This window comes from Homarus americanus, unplaced genomic scaffold (assembly GCF_018991925.1).
Source record: "Homarus americanus isolate GMGI-L3 unplaced genomic scaffold, GMGI_Hamer_2.0 scaffold26351, whole genome shotgun sequence".
In the NCBI taxonomy this organism is placed as follows: domain Eukaryota; kingdom Metazoa; phylum Arthropoda; class Malacostraca; order Decapoda; family Nephropidae; genus Homarus; species Homarus americanus.
The window spans coordinates 3,332,446-3,349,584 of NW_024724368.1; the positions used below are offsets into that span (position 1 = coordinate 3,332,446).

Consider the following 17,139-nt stretch of genomic DNA (forward strand, 5'->3'; position numbering starts at 1 on the left):
TGTAGCTAAAGGTCTGTCGGAGCCACACCCATAACAGCTCCCTAGGGCAGTGAGGCGTCGAAGATAAGAAGTGAGTGAGTGGGTGGGTGAGTGAGTGAGGGAGTCAGTGACCAAGCGGTGTGTAGAGGTGTTGATGCAGCTAACAATGTTTACCACTCAGGACTCAGATAGGCTGCCTGGGGGTGAACACACGTGGTATGTGTTGTCTTGATCAGGAAAGACAGGATATATACGTAATGTTCGCCATGGCTGCATGATTATAAATTAAAGTAATGTATTGAAGAATAAGTTAAAATCATGCGTGTAAGATAATGACAGTAATTACTCTTAAAACATTGCTGACATGAATAAATTGATTGAGAGAGCATGTGGAAGACAGATATAGACAGATGTACAGCGAGAGACGGACAGGTGACGGGGGTTAATAAAGAGTTATCACCTACTTTGTACAGAGGCTCCAGGGTCCCTCAACCCACTGGACGCAAGGCTCCTGGTCACAAGGCTCCTCCTCGGGGGGTCGTGTGGCGGAGGGGCAGCGCTCGCCCTCAGGACACTGGACTGGTCGCACCCGCTCCCCGAGGTCACACGACGAGGAACACTCGCCCCAGTCCCCCACCACCCACTCCCCACACTTCATCTGAGGGAGATACACGGGTCGTCAGCATCATCCACATAGCAAGTGTTGTCATAGTGATTACTTCTGGGTAAAATTTACATTCAAAAGCCATAAATAACATGAAGTACGGTACTGCCTTATGACGTAATTGTGTGAAAATATGCCCCAAGAGCTCTTACAGACAAATGAAGGGCTCATGGTGAAGTTACTTACAACAAACAAGATGTGTTCACTGAATGTTTACTCTTCTAAACATCTTTCAAAATATATGTTGTCATGAAATTATCTTTTTGTTACAGGACGGAGCCATTAGAGCTCTTACAATGTTGAATTAATTATTATGGACTAATAACTGACCGAGTTACAAGTCTGCATCTTGTCCGGCGCTGGATAGGGACAGAGGTGAAGGTCAACCACGGTTTCCAAGGTCACATCCACACACATGGTAGAGCGCCTCTGAACACCTCCACCACACTCCGCGTTGCACTGTGGATGACACCATCACATACACGTCACTTATGTGTCTTCCGGATTAAAAACAAAGTAGGTTTGTTACACCTTTCTTTAGTCAAGAATTAACAGCAGATCAGGCTTGGGTTGAAATGCAAGTTTGTACATTTAAATGTATATCCTTTGGACTATTCCCCTGGGCAAGGATGAGGTGAGAGCTAAGATTAGTCTCTCAGTCGCGTCAGTAATGCTTCAGTGCTTCGCCGGGTACAAGATGTAAGAGGGTGCCCAATAAATTAGTTCCCGCACTGTATGGGGACAAATTAGTCTGAAATCTATCTAACCTAAACTACTCATTATATTATTAAGAAAAATACCTGTCTCAGATGAACACATGCAACTATACACACCAACCTTCTACCGTGGGGTAAACCTTGACACCAAGAACAACATGATCACTACATAACACTAACAAGATGATGTAAATGGTACTTTGTTCTTACCTCCGACCAGTGGCTGACATTCCACTTGTACTCTGGCAGGATATAGTCCAGGGTGGCGTCTGAGGAAGGAGTCATGGAGGCCTTCTTGGCTGCCTGCTCCTCCGCCAGGTCATGCAGGACGTCTACAGCCTCAGCCCCGGTGTGTAGGAGGACCTTCTTCCTGTTCTTTTTCCTCTTGCCCTTAGGAGGCAGCTCAATGATTTCGATCACCTCCACGTCCTCCACGTCGATCTTGTCTACTACGATTCCTTCCGGCCGTTGTTCCTCCTCTTCCTTGATAGAGTTCTGGCTTTCATATGGTACTTCCAACTCTGTATGTGACGCTGTCTCTGTAGGTGGCTCCATCTCTGTAGGTGGCTCCATCTCTGTAGGTGGCTCTGTATCTGTATGTGGCTCCGTCTCAGTAGATAGCTCCATCTCTGTGTGTTGCTCTATCTCTGTATGTGACACTCTGTCAGTAGGTGGCTCCATCTCTATAGGTGGTGCCATCTCTGAGTGTGTATCCATCTCAGTAGGTTCCTCAGTAACAGATGGTTCGTCACTTGCAACAGTATCCTCAGCTGCAGTTGTTGGCTGTGTGGTGGTGGTGGTGGTGGTGGATAAGACTGGAAGGTCAGTGGACGGCTGGTACTCTGACTCGGGTGGCCCTGCCTCCACTACACCTTCGTTTGGTGAATTTCCGTCGTCACTGAGCTGTTCCTTGTTTAATATGAATGGCTTAGAATCAACGTCAATTTCATTTAGAGAATAAAACACGTCAATGTTGTCATGATCAATTTCTGGGTGACTCTCTTCTGTGTTGTCTTTCGTCTTATCCTTAGTCTTGGTATTTTCTGGTAAGGATTCTTCATCTATTGCTGTGGCATCCTTCTTTTGCCCGCCAACGTCTTCTTCGTAAGTCTTAGAAGGAAGGTTCTCTGTTGTCGTGATTTCTGTTTTATTTGTGTTTATCTTCTCTTGGTCTTCTTCGTTCTTTAAATTTTCTTTCCTGTTCTCCTCAGCATCCTGTTCAACCTCTCCGTCTTCAGGCGTGGACTCGTTCTTGGGCAGAGGAATATTCTCGGTCGTTGTCGTACGAGGTTGTGATGTCGTTGGGGTTGGTTTTGTTGTGTGTGGCTGAAGTTCTGTGATCGCCTCATTAGTTTCTACGTCTACGTCAGGTGCGTTGGTAGTGTGTGTTTCAGTAGTTGTTGGGGGGACTGTTGTAGTCAGTGGTGATGTAGGTGAGATCACTGAAGGAACAGTAGATGTAGGTTTAGACTCTACTTCAGTTTCGTTCATCGTAGAAGACTGTGATGTAGGTGGTTCAGTGATAGTTTCAGTCGTGGGAGTTTTGGTTGGCACACCAGCAGTAGTCGATGCTGTAGTTGGTTCAGAAAGTGGTGGACCGGAAGTAGCTGGGTCAGTGGTAGCGAGGACTGTGGAGGTGGGCGGTGTGACGGTCGTGGGCGGAGTGTTCGTGGAAGTAGCAGCGTATACGACTCCTGGCGTGGTGAGGGTGGCTGCAGTAGTACTAGTGGTTGACGATTCATCTAGAAGTACATCGTCTAACTCTAGAACAGTTTCCTCCTCTAGACAGCTGCCAACACACTCCTGCACACTCCTAGGTTCATCCCTCTCCCGGCAGGCCAGGCCGCCCTCACACGACACTTGCCGGAACTGGACTCCCTCACCACACGGCGCCGTGCACTGGCGAGGGAAAACACAGTTATGGTATAAAATCACACACACACACACACACACTTCCATTCAAAATAGAGAGAAAACATTAAATATTTCACTTCTAGGAATACTGTGAGAGATAAAAGATTGAAGTACAGTTATTTAAAATATGGTAAGAACAAGGGGGCAATAGTAAAATTCTCAATTTCTTAAACGATCCATAGCGGCCAGTTGGTGACCCACCCAGACTAAACGAGGCAGGTGGCACACTCACCTTGGACCAGCTGCCCACCTCCCAAACACCACAAGTGATGTTACCACACAGGCGTCTGTCAGAGGGGCGTGTGAGGGGGTCGCAGTTACCATGTGGGGCCACACACATCACCTTCCTTACCTCGTACTCACAAGGGTCCAGAGTACATCCCTGGTGGAGTACAATAAGAAGGAAAAAATTTGTTTAAACAGATCTGATAGAAGCTATAATGTTATTTATGAATATGTTAATAGTTCAGTTTCCCAGATCACCATGTTAGAGACCATCAAGCACCACAGCTGACTCCTACTAAATCACTAAACTCAACCATATTCGAAGGACGATGTAGTCGTAGCGATAGTAGAGCGGATCAGTACCAGTAGTTATGGCTGTGGTATTATTATTAACGAACTTCAATGCAAACTTTCAAAGAAGAAATCCAAAACAGTATTGATCACGGTGATGACTTAACTTGTCCCAACGTTTATGGTTTTATTTGGCTCTACAAGTCTTGTTTAATTAGTATATGTTATAGACTGCTGTTCATAAATTGTTCCTTATAAACTACACAATACAACACTAACACACCTCGTTCCACGCTCCTACACTCCAATCCATAAGTTCCGGGCAGCGGGGCATCGTAGGGCACACCTCCGTCTCGTGGGGCTTCTCGGTGTCGTCGCAGGCAGAGTCCAGCAGCGCCATCTGTTCGGTGGGGCCAAAAGAGCGCACACAGATGACAGTACGCCTCCTGATGCCACCGCTGCCGCAGGTAATGGCGCAAGGCTGCCAGGGCCCCGACCACCACCAGGCAGGACAGGCATGGTTGTTACAGGGACGGCGGAGGTCATCTGGCCGGGGCTGGTCGCTGCAGTACTTTTCTTCCACCAGCCCGGCCTCCTTCTCCATACACTGCGCCTTGGAGACCTGCAACCCCGGCAACAAGATACGGAGAACGGAGACCGTAAATGATGCATAACACGACTTGGAAACTTCAGTGTGTTAAGAGATAATATTGATGGCTTGTATCTGGCAACTATATAATGGCTACACCTCCAAACACTTAAACAAACTACTACAGTGTACATAACGCGGAGTCTTAAACTCCGGTGTATATTTCACTAAATCCATTTTTCCTGAGTTATTTACATTACGTCATCTTATAATGTGGGTAATGACGTCATAGAGGATAAAAATTGCGCTCGTCTACAACACAAAAATTCTTGGCTTGTGGCATCACCGTCATGACGTCATACTGAGGCTTTAAGCTTCACAGAGAAGGTGACTCCAACACCCACATGACGTCACCTCTTAGGCTTCAATTGTTATGATGCTGCTAGTATGACCACACACACACACACACACGCACGCGCGCGCGCGCGCGCGCACGTACGTACGTACACACTTGTATATTTGTAAATCAAGAGACCCATTCCCCAATTATGTAACTATATTTTCAGCCTTCCGGCTGCCATGCTCTTTCAATAAACCGTTATTTTTTATTATTATTACACACACCATTAATCAATAACATCATTTATCAGCGTTAGTACACGTCATTTACAGCATCAATAACGTCAATAAACAGGACATTACTAACGTCACCATGAAGGCTGTGACGTGTTACATGAGGGAAGGAAGAGAGAGGAGGGAAAGAGGAGAGAGGGAAGGAAGAGAGAGGAGGGAAAGAGAAAGAGGAGAGAGGGAAGGAAGAGAGAGGAGGGAGGGGGAGAGAGGAGGAAAATAAGAGATGAAGAAGGAAGGTTTACCGCAATACTCACCTGGGTGCCGCCGCCACAGGTAACACTGCAGATGGGCCAGTCAGCGTGGTACCATTCAAAGCTCGGGGTGTAGGTGGCGTTCTGGTGAGGTAATGTGTACTCCCAGGTGAGGCCGGGGTTCTCTGTCTGGAACAACAACTGAAACACAAACACAAACGCTCGTAACACAGTGTTCGGATATGTTTTTGTGGGTTGGGTTGGGTTAGGTGAGGTTAAGATAGATTAGGTTATGACAGATTGGGTTAAGATAGGTTAGGGCAGGCTAGGTTAAGATAAGATAGGTTAGATTAGATTACGTTAAAAACCCACATACAACAATCCTCTTGAGTGAAGTATAAAAACAAAAACGTAAAATTTAATCACCGCGTATGATTTATGAGCGTAATTACCTGAGATCACCTCCATGTTTATGTATGTGTGTATGTCGTCTACGAGGAAGGAATAACACAGCTTTATCTCGCTGGCATCCTCTTAATGTGGTCTCAGAAATATTTTTGAGTAGAAATTAAAAGTGTATTGACTCCTGCATCTCGGTGTGTATTTGTGTCGAGTTTAAAGTCTTTGTGGCTATACTGCTTTAAGTAAACACACTGTTGTTTTTGCCATTAGAGTGTAGTCTGTAATGTTATGTTATACAGTGTTATTACCTGCGAATTTTTTTGTTTTTGTTATTATGGTTATCATCATTGTTGTTACTGTTGCTGCTGTTATTATTATTATTTTAGCTGTTGTTGTTGTTATTGGTTATCTATTTCATCTCACTGAACACCTACCATGAGTGTGAGGGGATGCTTGATGGGGCCTGGCAGGTAAAGTTCCTCTGTCTCTCCCTCACGGCTGTAGTACATCATGGTACCATCAGCGCTGTACTCACCCGACCAGTGGATGATCCTGTAAAAAAACATAACACACATACGGACTGAAATTAGCGACCATGCACATAAGAGAAGAGAGGCGCGAGTGATTATACAGTGCCTAGGGTGTCTCAGAAAATTATATACTAGTACACACAGGTTTATAGATTAGTGTTGGTGATGACGTAAATGTTTGTATTAAAAGGGCAATATTGTGACCTTACGTGTGGGTTACCCGACATATTAATAAGTAGGGATTATGTTGCTGCTGTATATTCAAGTGATGTTCATTAAAGTCTGGAAGGTGTATACTTTTTTTCTTTTTTTTTTACTGTTTATGGCGTGTATAATGTTAAAGAAAATACGTCAACGCAAAAAAACCTAATGTAGCTTAATCTAATCTAACCCAGCTTAATTTAACTTAACCTAATAACTTGAAATTCGACCTTGTATGTGTGTGTGTTCTCAAGGCCAACTTTACTCACACACACACACACACACACACACACAGCCCTCCTCGTCCTCCCCCACACACTCATCTAATCTCCTCCCACACACACTCACCCCTCCTCCGACACACACACACACACACACTCACCCGTAATGTTACAGCGGAAGTGCATAATATACAATGTATTGCTTTGTTCTTACACAACTAAACTTGTTACTTTGGTGAACAGTGACAAGACAATAGAAAAATGAATAAACACAATAATAAGTGGAATAAGAAAGTTAACTACTCACCCCAACAGCGTAAACAATAGTCGACTGTAAGATAAGGGTCTATAAGGGTTCTTCCCCCCCCCCCTCTCTTAACTGGCGTGTGGTGGTTCCATAAGCTGGTTAGTTACATTGTGTTGTGTTTCGTCATAACGGTGGGATACAAAGTGAAAGAAGAACCTTATTTATTCCGTTTACCTTAGACAGGTAGAGGAATTTCTTTAATGATGATGACCTTAGAAGTGAAGTCTCGTTACCAGTGTGTTATGCCAAGTGGCCCTCTGGTAAATTGGGTGATTTAAGAGACAACTGTATAATCACTCTCTTAGGTCAAAGGTTAACCAGAATATACCAGACACTGTTAACTACCTTACCACACCAGACACTATAGTTAGACCTGTATTATATGGTGTAAATCTGATATAAGAAGCAATATGACCCAGTAAAGTTGACCGCCATACTGGAAGACCTTGTTTTGTGATGAACTCATGCTGTCACGTCATACTAAAAGTGTCATGGGAGGAGATGATCAAAGTATGAGAAAAATAAAAAACTGAATATACTCTCACACTCGCAGTAAATATATCTTGGGAATCACTAACTCTCTACGGTGTTCTGATGTGAAAATGAATCAATTAGGTCAGCTCTTAGAAACTCTTGGTCTTTACTTGGTTTTAATAGTCACTATTAGGCTTTGATGGTGTTATTAGAGGCTTAAAAGTTACACCAATTTCATTGTTAAACACTGGTCTAGACGCCTGTTGTGGGGGTTATGTTTTCATCAGTTAACAGTGTAGAGCTGTGTGGGTGTTGACTGTGGTAGGTCCTCCACGATAAGGAACGGAGTTAACTAAGGTATGAGTAGTGGAAAGGTTCAAGGTTGTTTTTGAAGGTCATCTTCACATTCGTAATAATCAATTCCGTCTCTTCACACACACACTCCCACTCGTTCGTCCGTCCCACACACACTCTCACACATGTCCTTCCACACACACTTTCACCCCTCCTCCCATACACACACTCTCACCAGTCTTCTCCTCACACATACACACACACACTTTCACCCATCAGTCCACACTCGTCCCTCACACACACTCACCCCTCCCCTCCCCTACAGACTTTCACCCATCCTCCCCAACACACACACCTATCTCCCACACACCCCCCTCCCACACACACACTCTCTCACCATTAAAAAAATATATAATATGCGAAACTATAACTTACTGCTTAATATAACTAATAACTAGTACACACAGGAAGACTAACATACTTGAAAGAAATGAAGCCATGAGTTAGTAATCTGATCTCAATTAATGAAACTGATTACACTCGTGATGGTTCGCTACTGATTGCTTTAGCTTTTGATGATACGAAATTTACTTTATGCCGTGTGTGTGTGTGTGTGTGGTTCCTTATATATCAGGGGCCTTCACATTGAGCCTAAAAAACATCATCTGTCTGAGTAGTTGTAAATGTTATATCGATGTCAGTCTAGTCAACCATCTTCGCGTTGTAATAAAATAAAACATGTTCACTCCTACACATCACTCATTCACAAAAATTAACTACTCTACAAACATCTTGCTTTAGGTCTTGGATTCTTAAACATTTACTGATTCTCACTAACTTGTATCAGAGAATAAACACCAGAATTATGTTTCAATTTAGATGATGTTTAACAGTCACCCAGTTGTATGTCTCAATGTCAGTCATCGTCACACACACGGATGTTTGACAGGACGGGGTGACTTATACACGATGGTTTATGACAATTATCTGTGACCTCAATACTCGACAGTGAAGAAAAACATTAGGAAATGAACCCTTGAGAAGCCAGGGCCGAGTGTTATGTGAGGAAAAAAATGGTGAAAGATACTGTTTGTAGTGTTTCTCGAGAAGAGGTGGAGGGGGCGAGAGAGAAAGGTGGAGGGGAGAAAGAGGTTTGGGCCACTTGAGGAGGTAAATATCCGTCGTGTTGGAGAGGTAGAGGATAAGGCTTCTCACAACAGCTGGAGAGGAGGCACTAGTACCTTTCACAACAACAACTTGAGTGTTAAAGCTACTTAAATATTACTTCATCATGGGGGAGGTAACGTGACCACAACGCCAGTACGAGCGAACAGCAAAGTGGGACTTTTACTTCTGAAGACACAGACAGCTACACTCACTAAACAGTCGCCGTCTAGTGTGTGTGTGTGCTATCAAGTGAGCCCGAGTCTTCCTCTTCACTCCTTAATGACATTTTCGTGGAAGTACAAGATTAACTTTCGCCAACCTTCTGCTTACACTGGCGTTCGTATATGCTTATGTTGTGTGGCCTTGTGTTCATATATATACTGTATGTTGTTTTTGCTGTTGTCCTTTATTCTCTTTTTCCTTCTTCGGGTAGTTATGATTAGATAGGTAGGTGAACTGGCTCAGGTAAAGGAACTAATGAAGGAAGGAGACTGACCTCGGCAGGTGACTCATAACAAGTCCTGTTTATCAACTTACTCAATCTTGTTTCCACGATGGTGTTGTCAAGTTGCAATTGTAGTTCATTCACCCAAACGTCACTCATACACGCTATCAATAACAACTACGATATTATGTTCTAGTTTACGTCTTGAGAATATAACGTGTTTGTGTTGTGTTGTAAAGTTATACCTATCTGACCTACACTCTTTATTTATCACACAATTAATTTATGCATCTATAACTTTATCTATTATGTACCAGGTGAATCTAGCTATAAATTAAATCACTAATTAGTTATATTAGCCTTTAGAGAACACAGCGTCATGTCTACCTCGCCAGGTGTATCAGACAGGTAAACACAGAGTCATTAGTTACGTCACATGTTACTCACCAGTTGCCATTGAGGAAGTACTTGCCGGTGGTGTTGTCTCTGACGGCGAGGTAGTTGGCAGCGTCGTGTAGCTCCAGTACTTTGACGTTACGGGCGTGACGGGGGATGGTGATGGCGGGGACATACCCAGAGCTGCGGGTGAGGTTGAAGACGCCCCTGGTGGTCACACACTGAGTACCGTCACCATGACATACTCCACATCGGTCCTCCTGTGCCGCCCCCTCGATCGTCCAGTCACATGCTACTCTCTGTCAACCAAAACAAACAAACACAAAGAGTTAGTTGATTAAATATGCAGTGACAAATAGAACGCGCGTGTGTGTGTGTGTGTGTGTGTGTGTGTGTGTGTGTGTCAAACAGAACCAATATAAATCACAGGTAGAATCTGATTAGTGATTACGATGATAATTAACAAGTGCGTTGGATGTAAGTCAGGTAAAAACACAAATTAACACCATCACAGTTAAGCCAAAAGTCAAAGGCACTTGACATAACTCTATTACCCTGACTGTAGACTTTCTTTCCTTCTTACAAAAAAAATTTTTTTTTACTTTTTAGCATCGCCCAACAAACCCGTTCTTGAGATTTTTGGTCGACGTTATCTGAGCAGGAGTTGTAACCTAAACCTCTGACCAAATATTTTCTCTTCTTCCTCACTGATCACTAACTTACCAGCCTACTGTACCAAGTTTCATTTAATATTAGGTTGTAAGATATTGTGGTAGTCCAGACACACACAAACACACACACAAACTATTTAGACTAATATTTTTTAACATTATCTTATCATTTTTGTCACTTCCTATGAATTTTACCTTTAGTTATCAGGTAACCCAAGCACCTGTATAAAATTCGTCAAAATCCCTTCATAATTATCAACTTAGGATAACAAAACGAACCCATCATATTATTTCACCAATTAAAGGTAAAAATTTAAAATGTTTATCATAAAAATAAAAACAAGATACTACCGCTTCCTGTTAGCTTGACGTAGCACACCTCCACCTGTTAATGATCTGTTAGTTGGATAAGTGATAGCAGGACACGTGAGGCTGTGAGCGAGAGGGAAAGATGAACTGTTTATGGTCGCCGTCAAGACATCAGCTGTTTGCCCGGAAAAAAAAATAACCATCGTTTATTTACATAAATCACGAACCACCACGTATATAAACCAATTCATAATATGTAAATACGGTAATTATTATGATGTAAATGATTCAGGTTAATGGAATGGTTCATAAATTATAAAAAATAAAATAAAATACTTAGTTGTGATTGGTCAGTAAGCTCATAGGTTGTTAAGGGGTAATTAAGTTGGGTCAGGTAATATGGATGAGTTGGGTGGTAAATGTATATAATTAAATATACGCGTACAGGAGGTTATGGCATTCCGTATAGACACGAATCCCTGGCCGGGTCATGAACACGTTAGGTAAGTTCATGATCCCACACACACATTCACTTAATAGCTTACAAACTTACACAGTCATTCAAATATTCGAACACTTTCACACTTAATCGCTTACAGTCAAACACACTTATGCATACACTTATTTACATATTAACACACTTAATCGCTTACACCATTGCACATTCATACACTTCCGCACTTAAACGCTTATACATACACTAAGGCACATACTCAAATATTTATTCATTTACACACACACACTTAATCGCTTACACCCTTACACATCCATACACTAAAACGCTTATACATTTACGCACTTACTCACACACTTATTTATACACACTTAAACTCCTTCATGACCAAAGACAAAATAAAACGAGCCGATACGTGAAGGCCAGAAGGGTCACGCCGCTCGCCACTTCCTCATCACCTAAGGACACACGTAACTAACTGGACAGCAAAGGTGTAGTAATCCTCATGGCTAAAAACAGGATCCACAATGCATCCCGAACAACCATTATTTACTTTATTCAATTTTTCTCTGATTTTGACTGAGTCCTGATATTTTTCCCGATCGTGAAGGCAGGAAAAAAAAAAGCTGAACAAAAGCTTCATTATTTTCTTCTTCTCTTGGAATTTTTCGTATAAGTACAAAGCTTTTAACCTCAACAGGACCTAAGGTGGACGCCATGACCCCACACCTAAAAAGAACTGGCGCTATACACTCCCTCTGCTGAACCCTCGATCCTATAACCTCAGTCACCATTATAAACCACTATTGGAAAATTTTGGATATACGTCTAGAAACTTTTCTCTCCTGGCCGGTAGTGGCAACACACACATACGCACACCAACAGCCAGACACTTTGTACTGCACTATCATCAAGTATATTTTAACTATTAACTTTAGATATTGACCAATGTTGCAGGTTAGGTTCTTGATAACTGATAAACAGAGAAAAATGAAGAGAGATTTTGTTTTTGTCATCTTTAAAACACACAATGGCAGGAGCTACTAGTGTGGTTGACTGTCTGATGCAGGGGAAATGTAGTCAGTCAAGATGCCATCTCGTGCTGCTGTCAACCCGTGTGTCGTGTTATGTATTGTGTGTCGTGCGTTGCGTGTCGTGTATCTTGTGTCGCGTTTCATGTATTGTGTGTCGTGTATTTTGTGCTGTGTGTCATTACTAAATTGTGACATAAAACATAAAAGGTTAACAATTATTCACGAAAACAAGGACACCACCTCAACTCCTCTCAACATCTCTTGCTGGCGAGCTAAAGAAACAGAATTGGAAAAAAATCACATTGTATGCCTAGTCACCTTGCTATTATTATTTTTTAGTAGATTACGATCATTCTGCTAGAGAGTATACATCTAGGCGCCGTTCCCTAACCTTACCCTCATCTGCCAAAATATCAGTGTGGCGCCCCTCGCACTGGAAGGATGCTGACTCGTGAAGAATCTGAGAGACCCGCCCCTTCACCGCGCAGTTACGGGGCACTTTATATAAAATTTTGTCTAAATCAATTTTCTTCGGTGGTTCACGGTCTCGCCCACCCCACACCCTTGATGTTCACGAGTGTCTGCTTGTATCAGTTCCTCCAACACGATGATCACACGACTAGTCTTGGTACATGACATCCCACCCAAGCAACGATTTAAGTCCTCTTAGATATGATGTTTTACAGAGACCATAAACACAGTACTAACACATGTAAACAAACTTACTACGGGAGTGTTTAATGTCCTTGATAAACAAATGCTGATATGACACAGAAATATCCCATGTCTTGTATAATGACCGTGGATGGTTAAAGAAGGTAAACAGGTCACGTACATGTAATAAACACCATCTTGTCAACACTGAACATCGATTGCGTGGCGTGTTGTTTGGTTGTGGTCGAGGTGGCGTCAAGATCTTGCCCTTGTGTTGTACTCTACAGGTGTGTGTGTGTGTGTGTGTTGGTCTTGTAAGAGGTGGAAAGAGAGCATCCGGGAACAGAGATTAAGAGAAAGATATGTGTCGTTATCTGATCAATATTAAGCTGACGAGCAAGACTGATAGAGACAGACAGAGGGAGAGGAAGAACGCCAGAGAGAGAGGGGGAGAGGAAGAACGTCAGAGAGAGAGAGAGAGGGAAGGAGAGGAAGAACGCCATCGAAGACTTTGTATAGCGGAACTGTAGGTCATCCGGGTGGCGGGAAACTGAGAGATTAGGCGGGAAGTGATCACCTGCCTCAAGGTCGTGGTGGTTAGAGGTTGTGGTGACGGGTGAAAGGAGATGACCAACTCGAAGGATTTTGTAGTAGGTGGATGTGATGGGTTATTGTGGTGGGGTGTTTGTGATGGGTTATTGTAGTGATTGTGGTGGCTGTGATGGGGTATGGTGGTGGTTATGGTGGCTGTGATGGGGTATTGTGGTGGTTATGGCAGTTGTGAAGAGGTTAGGTTAATTTGGGTTTGGTTAGGTAACGTCAGGTCAAGTTAAGTCAGGTTAGGTTATACAGAAGTGATCACATACAACAAGAGTCAGCAGGAGGCACCAGACCCTCACAACACACTCAGTGACCAACACATGAGCGAAGTTAGGCGCAGGTCCCGAGCTGATAAACATGGCACTACCTGGCACTGAAGGTTCAACCTCTCTTGATACGTAGAGTCCCCTTCACTTGTGCGTTTACAGGGGCTCGTCATATAAACATCCCACAAATCATTGACATATTTATTTTAATATTGTTTTAATTTGATTCCATAGCATGTTTACTATTGCGAGTTTCTTTCTGTCGAATGTAAACAAACACAGGGCTGCCACACTGCACAAAACCTGACGAGCCCCTGTAAACGCACAAGTGAAGGGGACTGTACAATGGTGACAACTCTACCACATTGCCAACTTATCTGACACAAACATACTTACATAAACGCGTACACAATACCGACTATACACACTAGGAGCCACACAGGTATCACGGACATAACACGTACCTTGCATGCGCCGTGGATACACAAGTCACTGGTGCCTGGCTTGCAAGGTGTGCCATCCTCCACAATATCGCGGAGCTTCACACTGTAGAACTCGTTGTCAGGTTTACAGTCCAGTTGACAAGGTGAATCTGACCACAACACCAAAACCTCTTGTTAGTTGTACACCTCGATGTAAACAACTTTTATAAACAATATGTAAACAATGTATACTGAGGTAATTGATAATATTCTCTTTCGCGTAAAAATAAAGATTGAGGAATAGTCTGTGTTCTACCCGGCCCATTGTTATTTCTACACCTTTGGTCCTGAGAGGTGTAGTGACAGCTGTTCCCTGAAGTCATCTCTGCTTGTGAAATACAGATGTTCCAACACAAACTATGGGGTCGTGTACTACAGGTGTCTGGAGGTGATGTGTGATTAGGAATACCATTAGCTAGTAACACTTACGGTCGAACATGACGGGCAGCCAGGTGTGGTTCTCGCCCTTGTACGGCTCGTTGTTGTACTCTGAGCACTGTATGGCCCGGAAGCTCACGCCGTTCTCAGGACACTCCTGTTAACGGCAGACAACAGTGTCGTTAATAAGTGATTACACCGTAATTGTTCATGTCTTTTATTCATTATACTGTTACTGGTAAATTTTCTAACATTAATTTGCCTTCATCACTACTGATGCTATGTTAAGAATTTTGTCAGTACCATTAGTTAAATTGTTTTGTTTGTCCAGCTCCCATGCACACCGTCCTTACAGCTGCTCACCTGAGTGTTACAGATGCGGTACCTCTTCCTGTCGCCGGTACAGTACCTGCCACCATTAGCTGGGGCGGGGTTGTCACAGTGTCTCTGGGCGAAAGCGACGCCAGCACCACAGGTCCTGCTGCAGGAGGACCACGGCGACCACATCCCCCAGTTGCCGTGGATGGCAGCTGGCCGCTCACCCATCGTCACGCAGTTACCAGACGCACACCACTGTAACGGTACAACAAGTACACGTTACAAGTACAGATATAAAAGGGTACATTATATAAACACAAATTCAGGCAGAGAGACAGACGCAAGTACAGACCTATTGATTACACAATACACATGATCACTAAATGTACCCGCCTAAAGGTAAAATAATTTTATACTTAAGCTTAGCATATAAAGACAGGGAGTTGAGTCCTCACCTTGTACTTGCCACACTGGGTGCCCTCAGCGGCTGGCTCCATCCTTGTGATACACCGATCATCCAGGTGGCACCACAGCGTCTGGCACACCCGCTCCACACCCTCTATACCCGCACAGTGGGTGGCGTCGGCGCCGAAGCTCAGACGACACTGGTGGTCAGCGTCGTACATGGCCCCCGGCGGTAGCTCAGGAAAGGTGTACTCTACCAAGGGCGGCTCGTCTTCCAGGCACGACCCCCAGTCCCGGCTGTCAAGGTCAAAGGTGAAAGGTCATTAACAGAACCGAAGGTCAATCTTTTACAGGTATGAGGTCCCCGGGTGTACTGTAAGGGTTAAAGGTCATTCAGAAAACAACGGGAATTGTCTGTGGCTCTATGGCTTCTCCCAACCACTTCCCTTACTTACTGATTCATCTCAACAAGTGGAGAAGAGAGAGAGAGAGAAATAATACTTTAATCTCTACACAGACCACAAGCATGAAGACACTCCGCTATTAAACTCATTATAAAACACATCATAATTTTATCTCTATTACTTCCCTCTCAAGTCTATATTACGTACATCACGTGACGTCGACGGTGACATAAATGTTATTGTTTACATCTGTAGATACTGGACCCCCACCCTACTTCACCCCATCCTACCCCACCCCACTCCACTCCACTCCACTCCACTCCACTCCACCCCACCCCACCCCACCCCACCCAGGCCTCAGTGTGGTAATGAACTGAGCCAAGACTGGTGGTTATGGTGACGTTATCTGGATACATCTGAACACCAACAAACTACCTCAGTGTGCAAATAGGTTTAAGAGATTTCTGCATATAAAAACCAAACAAACAGATAACGAGAGACAGACAGGAGATAAACAGATATAAATGAGAAAGATAGAGAATAATGTGATGAGAAAGGTGTGATAAGGAGACACAGGAGGCATATGTATGAGTGTCTGAGGAACGAATGTGAGATTGGCTTGTCACCTCGACTCTCCTGTACTCAAGGAAAGAATAGAACGAAAAAACAACAGTACAAATCAGTTCCCTTTATATACAGTATTTCATTAATATGTAAGTTAATAGAATGTAGATTACTTCATTAGTCATCTGAGTTTTATCAAGTATCGTAAAACAGCAGAGGACCCTACATATCCCCTTGCAGTACACCAACATTATATCCCAAGCTTCGATCATGGTCATTATTTTGCTTTCATTTACCTACAAAAACACACGTTGCGACATCTAATAGAACATTGCACACACTCTTGGGGGTTTATCAGCAATTACCATCTAGTGTATGACCTACATAGAGCAGCTATAAACAGGATTATGTTACTGTGTCATTAACCCCTTTAGTCTTCACCTTATACTGCGACATACAGGTCATTGGTGGTTCATGTCAGGTTATACTATAGGCATATATGTTCTGGGTTGGGTTAAGTTAGGTAGTGTCTTCAGTGTTTATGTTGAGTTCATCTTCGTCAGCTGGAAAGTGTGGTGTTGATAAAGCCCACTTAAATAAACACCGTTTAAAAAATCTACAGGTTAAGTTAAAATAGGTTAGGTTGGCTTAGATCCGACCAACTGACCTATCTAGTCATACCACCATGTTAAGAGGCGCCACCTGACTCTAGTGTACTCTTACTGTTTTTGTTATATCTTACTGTTCTTGTTATGGTTTCGTTATAATTGTTTGTTATATTCATCATCACTATCATTGTTGTTATTATTGATTGTACTCATGCTGTTGTTATTGGTTGTGTGTTTGTTAGTAAACTCATGTTGTTGTAGTTGTTGTTATTACAAGGTTAAAACAATTCTCCACCACACTGGTTTGTTTTAGTTTTTGTGGTGGTTGCAACATGGCAGCAGACCTCTTAATA

General features: G+C 43.2%; 2 protein-coding genes across 2 annotated transcripts in view; one reads left to right on the forward strand and one right to left on the reverse strand.

Moving 5' to 3' along the window:
• The window catches only part of LOC121864165 (N-chimaerin-like), a 72,464-nt gene extending 71,882 nt beyond the window's left edge, over positions 1-582 (forward strand). Inside the window, exon 14 of the transcript XR_006088557.1 lies at positions 453-582. The gene's annotated coding sequence lies outside the window, so the exon portion shown is untranslated. The remainder of the gene's footprint in view (positions 1-452) is intronic.
• The window catches only part of LOC121864164 (A disintegrin and metalloproteinase with thrombospondin motifs 7-like), a 99,572-nt gene that overhangs the window by 6,233 nt on the left and 76,200 nt on the right, over positions 1-17,139 (reverse strand). Inside the window, exons 10-21 of the mRNA XM_042363147.1 lie at positions 15,261-15,507; positions 14,851-15,060; positions 14,539-14,644; positions 14,092-14,219; positions 9,691-9,938; positions 6,039-6,156; positions 5,266-5,403; positions 4,073-4,411; positions 3,506-3,655; positions 1,570-3,258; positions 974-1,102; positions 444-637 (exon numbers count right to left, since the gene is read on the reverse strand). Of these exons, the coding sequence (XP_042219081.1) occupies positions 444-637; positions 974-1,102; positions 1,570-3,258; positions 3,506-3,655; positions 4,073-4,411; positions 5,266-5,403; positions 6,039-6,156; positions 9,691-9,938; positions 14,092-14,219; positions 14,539-14,644; positions 14,851-15,060; positions 15,261-15,507 (3,696 nt within the window). The remainder of the gene's footprint in view (positions 1-443; positions 638-973; positions 1,103-1,569; positions 3,259-3,505; positions 3,656-4,072; positions 4,412-5,265; positions 5,404-6,038; positions 6,157-9,690; positions 9,939-14,091; positions 14,220-14,538; positions 14,645-14,850; positions 15,061-15,260; positions 15,508-17,139) is intronic.